This window comes from Scyliorhinus torazame, chromosome 10, assembly GCF_047496885.1.
Source record: "Scyliorhinus torazame isolate Kashiwa2021f chromosome 10, sScyTor2.1, whole genome shotgun sequence".
Taxonomy (NCBI): domain Eukaryota; kingdom Metazoa; phylum Chordata; class Chondrichthyes; order Carcharhiniformes; family Scyliorhinidae; genus Scyliorhinus; species Scyliorhinus torazame.
Window position 1 is genome coordinate 168,489,399 of NC_092716.1, and position 14,012 is coordinate 168,503,410.

The 14,012-nt window shown below is 44.5% G+C and overlaps 1 protein-coding gene across 1 annotated transcript; it reads right to left on the reverse strand.

Moving 5' to 3' along the window:
- Positions 1-1,245: 1,245 nt before the first annotated feature.
- Positions 1,246-9,817, reverse strand: LOC140384893 (insulin-like). The gene is made up of 3 exons (XM_072466816.1): positions 9,620-9,817; positions 9,325-9,535; positions 1,246-1,770 (listed from the first exon to the last, which is right to left on the reverse strand). Exons 1-3 carry the CDS (start codon positions 9,800-9,802, stop codon positions 1,616-1,618), a joined length of 549 nt encoding a protein of 182 aa, XP_072322917.1. The 5' UTR covers positions 9,803-9,817; the 3' UTR covers positions 1,246-1,615.
- Positions 9,818-14,012: the final 4,195 nt, after the last annotated feature.

A 14,012-nucleotide genomic window follows, 5' to 3' on the forward strand; every position in this document is an offset into this window, starting at 1 on the left:
CTTTTTTCAATAATAATAATAATCTTTATTATTGTCACAAATAGGCTTACATTAACACTGCAATGAAGTTACTGTGAAAAGTCCCTAGTTGCCACAGAGCGGCACCTGTTCGGATACACAGATGGACAATTCAGAATGTCCAATTCTCTGGCCTCCCCACGACGTGTTTCTTGGTGGTGAGAGGCGCCCCATCGTTGGCCGGTGGCGGGATCTTCTGGGAAACCCACGTCGAGGGTGCATCGTCGACAGAGCCGGAAGATCCCACCAGCCTGAAGAGCCAGAAGATCTTTACCTAACCTGGAACACTATCCAATAACCACAGTGTTCTGGCTTGGGAAATGGAAAAGAAGCCAGAGTTCTTTCAGCTGATAGTCATCCTATCAGTCATGGCAGGTGGTGCATGAGGGTGGATTGAACTTAGTGATAGTACCTCCAAAGCTGAATGACCCTATCAACACTCACAGTTTAGCCTCACGTGGAAAATGCCCCCAAATGTACTCGAGTGCAACCAAGCCCTCTGTAACTGCAGAAGGAGGGAACATTGTAAACAAATAATTCTCTCGCCATGTGATTCATGGTGTTCATCCAAAAAAATAAAAGATCTTCATGGCCACCATCTGATTGTTGGCTTTCTGCTTCAGGTAAACAGAGAAATTGGGAAATATGCATTCATAAGGTTTAATATGCTAGAATTTGCTCGAGAATGAGGTAGTGAGTTTAAATGGGCAGCATTCTTCTCAGTCCTGGTATGAGGGAATGTATTATTGTTTACTCCGCAGTCGATATTTTCTACTCATTTTAGTTTTTTTTAGTAACTCTAGATTTTGTGGATGTAGCTCCAATCTGAAGTTATGAAAGAATCAGAAACTGGTATCACCCAAAAGATTCAAGTCCCAAGGATGGGGTAATTGAAGACAGTTCGGCTCACTCTAACTACTGCCAAAAGTGAAAGCAGCTAATTTACCCACCGGCATTGAATCTTTTGTGCATCTATGGCTCCGTCACATTCAGCAGGTGAGCAACTGGACAGCCCATTAATCTGATCCCCTTTTCAGGTTTAATGCTGACCATCTTTAATCCCTATTCTACCTTGTGTCACGCACTGATTTTATTCACCTCAACCTACATTCATGATGCTTGCCTTTACCACCAACAAGTTCAAAATATCTTGGGTTGTGTGTGGTCTGTTTTAGTGGCTCAGTGAAGTTAAATTAGGAAGTTAAGAAAAAGAATTGAAAAAGAAAATTGGAGGCATCAGAGGCTGCTCTTTATTTTAAAGTTAAAATATAAGTAATGGGATACAGACTGGTTCGATCTGTAAAAGTGCGTAGAATGTGCTCGGTCAAAAGTATGATTCATATAAATGTAGGAGACAGCTCCATTCATTTTAATAAAGGGAATAAACATTAGACAAAGGGTATTTAAAAAATGACTTCCCGTTTTCTCAATAAAAGTAAAATTATACTTGCACTTCTTCTGCAATTTGTCAAATTTTATTTGCCAAATTTTTGTACAGTGAGAGATATTCTTTTGGAATAAAGGACATGACAATGAACCTGTCTCCTACACAATGGCTGCACACCTTACTTTCTGACGCTCACAGCATTTACATTTCTTATTGGTTGCAGTAGCCTTCCAGATCGTAAAGGGAGCAGGTATTGCGACAGCAGTGATCCACTATTCCCCTCTTCATCATCTGACCCAGGTGTTTGTTGAATGGAAATTGCTGCTCTGTCTCATTTTCTTGAATGGACTCTTCACCACGTAATGCTGAAAGAGAATAATTTGACAATATTTTATTTCTCCTGTCCTTGAGAAGTCAGACAGTATCTGTGCAAAAAGAAATAGAGTTAAGGGGCTGGATTTTATGGGCTAAAAGGTCAGTGGGGGTAGAGGGGTGGGAGGGAGATGGGCAGGTGGGGGAGAGTGGGGGCCAGTTCCTCCACAATCCCAACAGCTGCCCTGCAGCAATTTAACACAGAAAACAATATGATTTGCTGAAAGCGAGGTTTCCACCCTTAGAGTCCTGCCTAAGAGAGCTGCCACTCAACCGGCAGCTCTATTGCCCCAGTGGCATCAGCTGAGAGGAATGGCCACAGCTGGAACAAAAGACAGTCCCACCACCCCAAGGAGCTCGCTCAGGTAGGTTCGGGGTCCTAGATCTGTTGCCGGAAGGGGGCTAAGTTCAAGAATTTGGGGGCAAGTTTAAGGGGGGAATGACCTGAGGAAGGGGGCGCACTGGATACCACGTGATCCACAAATGAGTCCCCACCCCTGACCATCAACCCTTGCCAACACCAGCACATGCAGCTCAAGCTCTTCGGCTTCCCACATAGTGTGGCCCTCCCCCTGCCGCGGTGAAAATAATGGTGGTGGCGAGATGAGGCCCTTAGTGTCCAAATAAAAAAGGTTAGGTGGTGTTAGGAGGATAGAGTGGAGTTGTGGGCTTGGGTAGGGTGCTCTTTCCTAGAGCTGGTGCAGACTCGATGGGCCTAATGGCCTCCTTCTGCACTGTAAATTTTATGAAATCTATGTTTCATGCCCTACCTTCAAACCCGCCATAACATAACATCCAGCCCAATGTTTCATTTGAAATGTTAACTCTTCAATGATACCGACTGATATGTTGAGTGTTTCCAATATTTCCTGCTTCTTTCTGATTTCCAATATCAGCAGTCTTTTGCTGTTTTTCTATAAGAAAGTTTGACTTTGGATTTTGGCTCCTATTGTGAAGCATCGCTCCCTGATTATCCCTATACTCTCACTCGCTTGCTCAATCCACAATATCCTGTGATTGGACGTATATGCATGAGGAGAGACCATAATTTTTCCACATCATGTCAGTGAAAGAAAGAACGTAACATTCACACCTCTGTAAACCCTCCATTCTTTGAATTTACTTGGCAACCTCTCAGCTCAACATCCCCCACAATTATGGAATATAGATTTCAGAAGAATGTGAAGAAGCATTTAGGCAGCAGTGAATGTGAAAGGATGCCCACAATGGGAGGAGGACCTTTACTGCATCGGACGTTGGTTAGGCACATTGGCAAAAGAAGGGAATTGAGGGGAATGTCATTTTCACACAGCAAGTATGTTCTGGGCCAAATGCATAATGGTTTGGAGGAAGCAAATTCAATGGTAATTTTCAAAACAAAATTGTGTATTTACTTGACTCGGAACAAATGGCAAATGTATGGGGGAAAAACACAGGGAATGGGATGAATTGGATTATTCTTTTAAAAAAGGGAAATGAGAAAGAGTAATTGATAAGATAGTAGATATGAAGGGCTGGGATTTTCAAAAAGATAAAGGGCGCAATGCGGTCGGTAGATTCCAGGAGAGGCTTTCGTTGGGAATCCCGACAGCCATTATTGTCTTGTGAGATCTAGTTAGATCTCGCCACATGTCGCGATCTGGGTCCTGCCCGCAGGATGAGTTTAAGAACCCATTTAGCCGTGCATCTATTGGCCTCGCTGAGGAGACCCCAGCTGGGCACCGTTCGGTACTGGTACCCACAAATGGGGACCACACAGAACAGTACTTTGGGGGGGTCTTCCAGGTGATTGGACGGCCCCAAGAAGTTGACGTCCAGGAAGGGTGGCACCCTGGCACTGCTGGTGTTATGCAAGCATGTTGGCACTGCCAGCCTGGCACCCTGACAGTGCCACCTGGGCCCCCAATCAGTGCCATCTGGGTGCTAGTCTGGCACTGTTAGGGTTCCCACGTGTCACTGCCAGACTGGCAGTGCCAAGGTGCCAGGCTGGATATTTGCCTGCGCCAGGATCAGGCCCAGGAGAGCCCTGCCCGTGTGAGGTGGGATACGGGAGGAGGCTTGACATCCCCCTTATAGGTGGTTTGGGGCATTGGTGGTGTCCGGGAGGCGGGGCACTGATGAGCTCCGCTCGCTGGACCGCACCCAAGATATTCAATATTTGATAACATAGTCAAGAGTAGACTCATAACCATGGTCAGAATATATGGATTCAGGAGACAAGTAGCATAATTGAGAGCATGGTGGCTACAAAACAGAAAGCAGAAATTAAATGTTCAGGGTGGTTGCATAGACTGCCAGAAAATGGGAATTATTGTACCCCTCAAATTGGTGCTGGATTCACTACTGCTCACTATTTACACAAACAATTTGAACTCGAGAATCAGAGATGGGCAGAATTTTACACCCATCCTCCCACCCCAGGATTTTCCAGTCTCACTGAAGTCAATGGAATTTTGAATGGCTCGCTGCATTTTCCAGCCCAACCCCTCTGTGGCAGGCCTGTAAAACTCTGCCCATAATTAGAAAATTTGTGAATGACACCAAATTGGGGGTATATTTAATACTGTGAAAGAATGCAGTAAAACACAAAAAGACATTAATAAATTTGCAGAATAGTTGTGCCAGTGACATGAAGACAGCACGCTGTCTAACAGTAGTTAGCACATTTGCTTCATTGCTCCAGGGTTCCAGAATCGATTCCCAGCTTGGGTCACTGTCTGTGCGGAGTCTGCACGTTCTCCTCGTGTCTGCGTGGGTTTCCTCCGGGTACTCCGGTTTCCTCCCACAGCCCAAAGATGTGTGGTTTAGGTGGATTGGCCATGCTAAGTTGCCCTTAGTGTCCACAAAGGTTGGGTGGGGTTACAGGGATAGGTGGAGGTGTGGCCTTGGGTAGGATGCTCTTTCCAAGGGCCGGTGCAGACACGATGGGCCAAATGGCCTCCTTCTGCACTGTAAATTCTACTATTCTATGATTCTACAATATACATGTGTGAGAATTTACATTTTTGGGGAGAAAGAATAAGAGGGCCGCAAGTAAATTTGAATCTAAAGGGAATACAGCAGCAAATGGATCTCAAGTGGATCGCTTCACGAGTCATTAAAAGTAGCAAAGCAAATTATTGGAGATTAGATAAATGTAAACAAATCCCGGGGATCCTCATCACGCCCGATTTAGTGTAGGGATGAGACTGTTGAATCTCACAAGTGGCCCTCGTGAAATTTGTGACGCTCGAAGTGCCTCGTGAGATTTAACAAAATCTCACAAGACGTCGTGATCTGGAGCTTGCCCTCACTGGACGTGATCCAGATCTGCATGTTTAAATGATCCAGTAGGCATTTAAATTAGTCACTAAATGAGCCAATTCGTACTGGTTTCCACAAATGTGGACCAGTCATAATGGCACATGGGGGTTAATGGCATAATGGCATCCTGGCACCCTGGCAGTGCCACACAGGCACCATGGCACTGTGATCCTGGAACTGCCAAGGTGCCAAGATGACATTGCCAGGCTGATAGGGGCATTGTCAGGGTTCCAGGGTGGTGGTGCTCAGGTGCTAGATTGCCACTGCCAGGGATTGGGCCCGGAGTGTGGGTGGGGGGTGGGGGGTGCTTTCGAGGTGGAGGGGCTGTGAGCGGGTGTTACGGGGTACGCCGTGAGGATTGGGGAGAAAGGAATCGGCTGAAGGGAGGGGGAATGATTGAGACAGCCAGACAATATGGTGCCCCGATCTGTGAGAAGCCTTACCTGCTGGGATGGCCAATAGGAAATTACTTAAGTGTGGCCTCAGCAGAGAGAAACTCCACGAGGCCCAACAAAATGGCAAAGTGCCATTGAATAGCGGGGTATTTATTTCTCAGGACATTCAAGAACGGACATTACTTTCTTTCCGTTGAATCGCTGCCTTAATAATAGAATAGAATTGCAAAGCAGGGAAGTTACAATAAACTTGGCTGGAATATTGGTCAGATCACGCTTAGAGTACTGCATACAATTCTGGTCTCCATATTACAAAACAAAAGGGACACAGAGAAGCTGGAGAAGGGGAAGAGAAGATTTATAAAGATATTGAACCAGAATTGAGAGGTTCCAGCTATCAGGAAAGAATGAACTGCAGTTGGGAATCTTTTTTTCTAGATAAGACATGACTAAGGGGTGGCCTAATTGAGATCTTTAAAATTATTGAAGAGTTTGATTGGGCAGAGGTAAAGGAGATGTTTCCACTTGTGGCGAGTCCAAATTAGGGAGAATAAAAGGAAAAGACAGTCACCAATAATTTGAATAAAGAACTCAGGTGAATTCAATACCTGCAAGAAGTTAGAATGTGGAAATCGATTTCAAGTGGAATAGTTGAGGCAAATAGTTTAATGTATTTAAGGGGATGCTATAAGTACATGAGGGAGAAAGGAAGAGGAGGACTTATTGATGGGGTTAGATGAAATAGGGAGGGTCATGCAGTAAAATGCTTGTAATTCTATGTAATGATGTTCCAATGGCTCAAGAGTGTTGAATGTTTCTGTTGAAGGTTTCTGCGAAGGAAGAGGCTAATTTGAAAGCTCCCCTTAGCATCCTTCAAAGTCCATTAAAATGAAAATCTCTTTTTACTTTTCGTTCATGGGACATGGGTGTCACAGGCTGTGCCAGCATTTATTGCCCATCCCTAATTGCCCTTGAGGGGGCAGTTGCGAATCAGCAACATTGCTTTGGGTCTGAAGTCACAAGGTAGGCCGGACCAGGTAAGGATGGAGGATTTTCTTCCCGAAAGGACATTAGTGAGCCAGGTGGGTTTTTACGACAATCAACAATGGTTTCATGGCCATCATTAAACTTTAATTCCAGATTTTTACTGAATTCAAATTTCACCATCTGCAATGGCAAGATTTTAACCTGAGTCCTCAAAGCATTACTCTGGGTCTTTGGTTTACTCGTCCAGTGACAATACCACTATGCCACCACCTCCCCTTCATGATTCAGATGTTGCTGGGGCATTGGTTTCTGATCCCGTGCCAGATTCAGGGTAACCATATGCGTCCCATGAGAGGCATAGATATCCTGGCCGCGAGGTTTGCTAGTGTCACACGGGAGGGTTTAAACTAGTATGGCAGGGGGGTGGGCACGGGAGCAAGAGGTCAGAAGGTGAGAGCATTGAGGGAGAACTAAGGAATAGGGACAGTGGGGCTCTGAGGCAGAGCAGACAGGGAGAAGTTGCTTAACACAGCGGGTCTGGTGGCCTGAAGTGCATATGTTTTAATGCAAGGCGTATTACGGGTAAGGCAGATGAACTTAGAGCTTGGATTAGTACTTGGAACTATGATGTTGTTGCCATTATAGAGACCTGGTTGAGGGAAGGGCAGGATTGGCAGCTAAACGTTCCAGGATTTAGATGTTTCAGGCGGGATAAAGGGGGATGTAAAAGGGGAGGCGGAGTTGCGCTACTGGTTCGGGAGAATATCACAGCTGTACTGTGGGAGGACACCTCAGAGGGCAGTGAGGCTATATGGGTAGACATCAGGAATAAGAAGGGTGCAGTCACAATGTTGGGGGTTTACTACAGGCCTCCCAACAGCCAGAGGGAGATAGAGGAGTAGATAGGTAGACAGATTTTGGAAAAGAGTAAAAACAACAGGGTTGTGGTGATGGGAGACTTCAACTTCCCCAATATTGACTGGGACTCACTTAGTGCCAGGGGCTTAGACGGGGCGGAGTTTGTAAGGAGCATCCAGGAGGGCTTCTTAAAACAATATGTAGACAGTCCAACTAGGGAAGGGGCGGTACTGGACCTGGTATTGGGGAATGAGCCCGGCCAGGTGGTAGATGTTTCAGTAGGGGAGCATTTTGGTAACAGTGACCACAATTCAGTAAGTTTTAAAGTACTGGTGGACAAGGATAAGAGTGGTCCTAGGATGAATGTGCTAAATTGGGGGAAGGCTAATTATAACAATATTAGGCGGGAACTGAAGAACATAGATTGGGGGCGGATGTTTGAGGGCAAATCAACATCTGACATGTGGGAGGCTTTCAAGTGTCAGTTGAAAGGAATTCAGGACCGGCATGTTCCTGTGAGAAAGAAGGATAAATACGGCAATTTTCGGGAACCTTGGATAACGAGAGATATTGTAGGCCTCGTCAAAAAGAAAAAGGGGGCATTTGTCAGGGCTAAAGGGCTGGGAACAGACGAAGCCTGCGTGGAATATAAGGAAAGTAGGAAGGAACTTAAGCAAGGAGTCAGGAGGGCTAGAAGGGGTCACGAAAAGTCATTGGCAGGTAGGGCAGTGGATGTTGTCTATATGGACTTTAGTAAGGCCTTTGACAAGGTCCCTCATGGTAGACTAGTACAAAAGGTGAAGTCACATGGGATCAGGGGTGAGCTGGCAAGGTGGATACAGAACTGGCTAGGTCATAGAAGGCAGAGAATAGCAATGGAAGGATGCTTTTCTAATTGGAGGGCTGTGACCAGTGATGTTCCACAGGGATCAGTGCTGGGACCTTTGCTCTTTGTAGTATATATAAATGATTTGGAGGAAAATGTAACTGGTCTGATTAGTAAGTTTGCAGATGACACAAAGGTTGGTGGAATTGCGGATAGCGATGAGGACTGTCAGAGGATACAGCAGGATTTAGATTGTTTGGAGACTTGGGCGGAGAGATGGCAGATGGAGTTTAATCCGGACAAATGTGAGGTAATGCATTTTGGAAGGTCTAATGCAGGTAGGGAATATACAGTGAATGGTAGAACCCTCAAGAGTATTGAAAGTCAAAGAGATCTAGGAGTACAGGTCCACAGGTCATTGAAAGGGGCAACACAGGTGGAGAAGGTAGTCAAGAAGGCATACGGCATGCTTGCCTTCATTGGCCGGGGCATTGAGTATAAGAATTGGCAAGTCATGTTGCAGCTGTATAGAATCTTAGTTAGGCCACACTTGGAGTATAGTGTTCAATTCTGGTCGCCACACTACCAGAAGGATGTGGAGGCTTTAGAGAGGGTGCAGAAGAGATTTACCAGAATGTTGCCTGGTATGGAGGGCATTAGCTATGAGGAGCGGTTGAATAAACTCGGTTTGTTCTCACTGGAACGAAGGAGGTTGAGGGGAGACCTGATAGAGGTCTACAAAATTATGAGGGGCATAGACAGAGTGGATAGTCAGAGGCTTTTCCCCAGGGTAGAGGGGTCAATTACTAGGGGACATAGGTTTAAGGTGAGAGGGGCAAGGTTTAGAGTAGATGTACGAGGCAAGTTTTTTACGCAGAGGGTAGTGGGTGCCTGGAACTCGCTACCGGAGGAGGTGGTGGAAGCAGGGACGATAGTGACATTTAAGGGGCATCTTGACAAATACATGAATAGGATGGGAATAGAGGGATACGGACCCAGGAAGTGTAGAAGATTGTAGTTTAGTCGGGCAGCATGGTCGGCACGGGCTTGGAGGGCCGAAGGGCCTGTTCCTGTGCTGTACATTTCTTTGTTCTTGTTCTTTGTTCTTTGTCCCCATAATTACGACATACGGAAAGGAAATCTATTTATTAATTGTATTTAGAGTTTGGTGAACATACCTAGGAACTGCTCCGTGCCTCTTCTTACTTTAGGTACATAGTAGAAACCCTTTTGTCCACACACAAAGTACAGAGTCTCTACTAGATGCGAGCCACACAAGTGCTGTGAAGGTAATGTTTCTAATCCATTTGGGCAAGAAAAGACGATCAATACAGCCACCAGCACGATTTGGTTCCAAAGCACCATTTCAATGATTAAATGTGGTACTCCCTTTTAAAAAGAAAAGAAAGAAAACATTGCATGTATATAATGTCTTTCACATCCACGATATGTGCTTCAAAGTGAATTGATTACCTTTGAATTGTTGCCACTGTGTTTACAGGCAGGCACAGTACCTAATGTTTGCACAGCAAGATCGCAAAAACTGTAAAGAGATAAATGGTTAGATTGACTTCTTTTGGTGGTGGTGTTTGAGGGATTAAATATTGGCCAGGGCACCTCGCTGCTCATCTTGAACAGGCTGGTTCGCTTTCTCATTTTAACTTCTCACCAGAAAGACAATGCCAACCCTTGTCAGCCTTGCTTAAGTGTCCAGGTCCTGGAGGGGGGCTTGAACATGCAACCTTGCAACCAGCTGAGGGTGAGACTTGGAAAGCACCAGACCTTGGAGGAACAATTTGATCAACTTTATAAACAAAATGCTACACCAAGTTCAAAGTTTCGTTCAGATCTCAACTTCAAAAACATTTCATGGTATTCTTACCTGACTAGTCTGTTGCAGCTTCTCTGAGCCTGTTTGAATGTGCAATGACCACTGGGAGAGCAAGTTAATTTATACAGCAAGCTGGTCATCTGTGTTTTTTAAAAATTCCATATTTGGCTCTTAAAGCATCTTTAAACTTTGTTCCTCTGGTAAAAATATTGCTGTGTTTGCACATTAGGTAATTGTTAGATTTTGCAACTCATTTAACTTATACCCTATTTGTTTGCACTGGTAATCTCTATCCTTCATTTATTCGCAGCATCAGACGCTGTTCATAGAACATGGTCGCTTCACTTTCAAGTGCTGTTAAACCTTACTAAACAAGTCTGAAATTGTCCACTAGTCAATTAGTAACAACTGCACCCATTTTGGTAGGTGCTGTTGATATATTAATTGCATTTCATTGTTTTGCTTATTAGAGTCAGTGACGGAAAGAGGACACTTCTGAGCACTTAAAGCGGTGGGCTGCCCATCTTAATGAACCTGTTGATTCGTTGATGTAGCAGTTTTCTAGGAATTGAACAGAATTGTATTGACGTGGGTCGGGCAATGATTTTGCCATCACCTTTCCCATTACCCTCTGATCTCCCTGGATCTGTATGATTAATAGCTCACTCTCTTTTTCCCACTGTTCAGCTATTTCTGTTTCCCTTCACTCCCTGCTTTCTCTCATTCTTTCTGGTCATCGTCAAGCCCTGAGGTGCCTTTAGTTCTTGCATTTTATTATGTTTCTTTCTTGGGTCATTGCCCCACATCCGCAGTTTGAAATGTTGATCTTCTGCTGAATGTTCTCTCCTTTTCGCTTTCCATCTCTGGAAGATGCTGGTGGTCAATCTGGATTTTGTGTAACAATGTAAATGGATGATAGTGAATCAGCTGCCTGTTTATATCTCACCAAGTTTTATTTCCATTGACTTCAATGTGTGAGATGGGAAACAACCTGCTGACTCAATATTACCTAATTCACACATTTGCACAAAGCCAACACCTATCTTGTTGACTCTTACTGGGTGACTGTTCCATGGGAACCAACAGCCTTCAAGTCGCTGGTCTCCATGTGTGAATCTGACATTTGGTGCCAATGTACTGTTAGACAATGGCTGATATCCCAATTAGGCCCGTTTTGGACCTCAGTCAGGGTTCGTGCAGCATGCACCTCTCCCAAACAGGAAACGCTGGATAGCAATTAAGAATGGAAACTCTGCTTGGCACTTTTCTTCCTTCGCTCCCGCCTACTCACATCCTGGCTCAAATCAGCTATTCCAGGGTAAAAATGGATCTTCCCAGCCTGAATGGTTCAGTTGCTTGTCAGACATGTGCTGTCAATCAGGCAACAAAGTAAGCATAATATCTAATTATGTGTTTTTTAACTTAGAGCACTTTTCAGATGTGAGAAGTTTCATATAGCACATATGTATAAAAAGGACCTGTAGAAATTTTGGGGTCCATAATCTTTGGGAGAATGAGCTGAAGATATTAGATGCGTACCTCAATAATGTCTCCAAGTCCTTCAGTTCTTTTACCCAAATCACCGATCACTATTTTATTTTGTCTTCCTGGAATATAAAGACCTGCATGCATTTTCAAGTACATCTTGGTCATGGACAAATGTTTGGCAAGCACTAGAATTTATACTTTAAGGTTTAGAATCAGTTGTTTTCTCAAACTGTTTCACATAATGAGTTGCGTTTGGAGTCCAGTGACTGTTATGTACATGAATGTACACATTTATTCTGCAGAGAGAGGATTTGCAATTTGTAGAATAGGTAATGCAACAATAAAGGATCATGTCATCTCTATATATTAGAGTTTTTATTGCAGAAAAATATCATCTGGTGCCTCACATGCAGAAGGAAAATTAATACCGAGACCAAGAGAAAGACATTAGGATGAATGATTAACACCTCAGTTAAAGAGGTGGGTTGTAAGGAAGGTTTTAGAAGAGGCGAGGAAGTTGAAAAGGCGGGGGAAATTGGAAAGGGAATTTCAGGGAGTACTACCTGGGCAGCTAAAAGCACAGCTGCTCATGTTGGAGATGAAAGGAGGGTTGCAATCCGCAAGAGGCCAGAGTAAGAGCAATGGATAGGAGGTGGGGTGGGAGTGATTGTCATATGAGAAGAGGTTACAGAGAAGGGGGGGGGGGGAGCAGTGGTTGCCATTGAACCAGAAGATTCTGCCAGCCAGAAGGGCCAGAAAATTCAGCCCTAAGAATTTGAAATTTGCGGCACTGGGGGACCAGTAGCCCATGTAGTGCTGTGCAGATGGGTGTGATGTGCGGGTAGGATCTAGATACAAGGAGCTGATATTAAGCAGGTTGGAGGGGCTGGTCAAGAGAACTCGAGAATAATTAAGTGTAGAACGGATAAAGGTATGAACCAGGTTTTCATTGGTGGAGGAGGAAGTCGGCTGTGTTTTGTAATTACCTCCAAAATGTACAGCTCATGAAGATTACATGTTGAACAAGGTGTCTGACAGCATAAAGGCAATAGAAGAGCCAGGAGTTGTCTAGTTGGATCTTGTTAGCTCACAAATGGAAGTTGACGCTATGTTATGATGCATAGTCAAAACCATATTCGCAGCTGAAATCAAACCTTTGAATTGAGGCCACTTGACCTCCATGGCCTGAATGCAAAGATTCCAGCAGAACTTTGGTGGTATAATTGAGTGACAAATAATCCTTTTTACATCTCTTAAACATGTCTTACAATTCAGGCACTCTCAAACATAATTAGTAGGTTCTGTTGATCAAAGAATGGTAATGTTGCTTCCTTGCAATCCTTCCAAAAGTCTCATCGGAAAAGCATTGAAGATCCTTGCTTGTCTCAGCACACCTCGTGTGCCTCGTCTAATAGAGGGAAGCCAAATGCCAGCATGGACTATCGGGGAAGAATTCCTGTGGAAAATGTCACAGACTCTAACAACAATAATCCTCTTGATGCCCCTCCATGAATATGACCAGGGAACAGAATAATAAAGATCGATTGAGGTGAATCAAGCTTTTATCTTGCTATGAAAATGTCGTCAGATTAGGATTAACCAATTTGTAGGATGCCACCAGTATATACAAATGGGATGAGGTTCTCAAGGTTCTTCCACACCAGTGAACTCCCTATTTCAGTCGTGTTGTTGTTGCGAGGCATGAAAGATGGAGCCTTTGTGCTTGCACAGTGGTTTAGGCAGATCTCTGGGACTCCTGACCTGACTTCTCAGTCATAGTTGACATGTGACTCAGGATGTCCATCCCATCTATACACAATGAAGAACACAAAGCTACGATTGGAATGGTGCTACATTATTGTAAATGTTAAACACTGGTAGGTGTTGTGAAAGGTTATGATTACGAGGTTGATTAAAAAATGCCTTTATTAAGAGTATGATTAGAAAGCTGAATTCTCGAGTATAAGTTGCAGGTGTTATGGGAGATGGAGACAAGATCATTAAATGGAGTTGGGATGCAGATAAATCATGACTTCACTGAGTGTTGAAACTAGCTTGAATGGTTGAAAGGTTTACTCCTGTTCCTCTGTATCACTGATTGATACTATAACATATAGAATCTACAGTGCAGAAGAAGGTCATTCGGCCCATCGAGTCTGCACCGGACCTTGGAAAGAGCACCCCACCTAAACCCACACCTTCACCCTATCCCCGTAACCCAATAACCCCACCCAACCTTTTTGGCACGAAGGGCAATTTAGCATGGCTAATCCACCTAACCTGCACATCTTTAGATTGTGGGAGGAAACCGGAGCACCCGGAGGATACCCACGCAGACATGGGGAGAGCGTGCAGACTCTGCACAGACAGTGACCCAAGCCGGGAATCGAACTTGGGGCCCTGGAGCTGTGAAGCAACTGTTCTAACCACTGTGCTACCATGCCGCCCCATGGCACCATGGGATAGAATCAAATCACCATTGGGCTGGCTCTTAATCCAAACAATCCCACTCTCCTGCTCTTTTCCCACATCCCTGTAAGTTTTTTT

Bases quoted from the DNA above. Each gene is read 5' to 3' on its own strand.
- LOC140384893 (XM_072466816.1), bottom strand. From the start codon at position 9,802: ATGAGAAAGCGAACCAGCCTGTTCAAGATGAGCAGCGAGGTGCCCTGG. The intron at 9,536-9,619 runs GTAATCAATTCA...TCTTTTTAAAAG, and splicing joins ACAGTGGCAACAATTCAAAG to GGAGTACCACATTTAATCAT. The intron at 1,771-9,324 runs GTATGTTCACCA...ATTCTCTTTCAG, and splicing joins AGGCACGGAGCAGTTCCTAG to CATTACGTGGTGAAGAGTCC.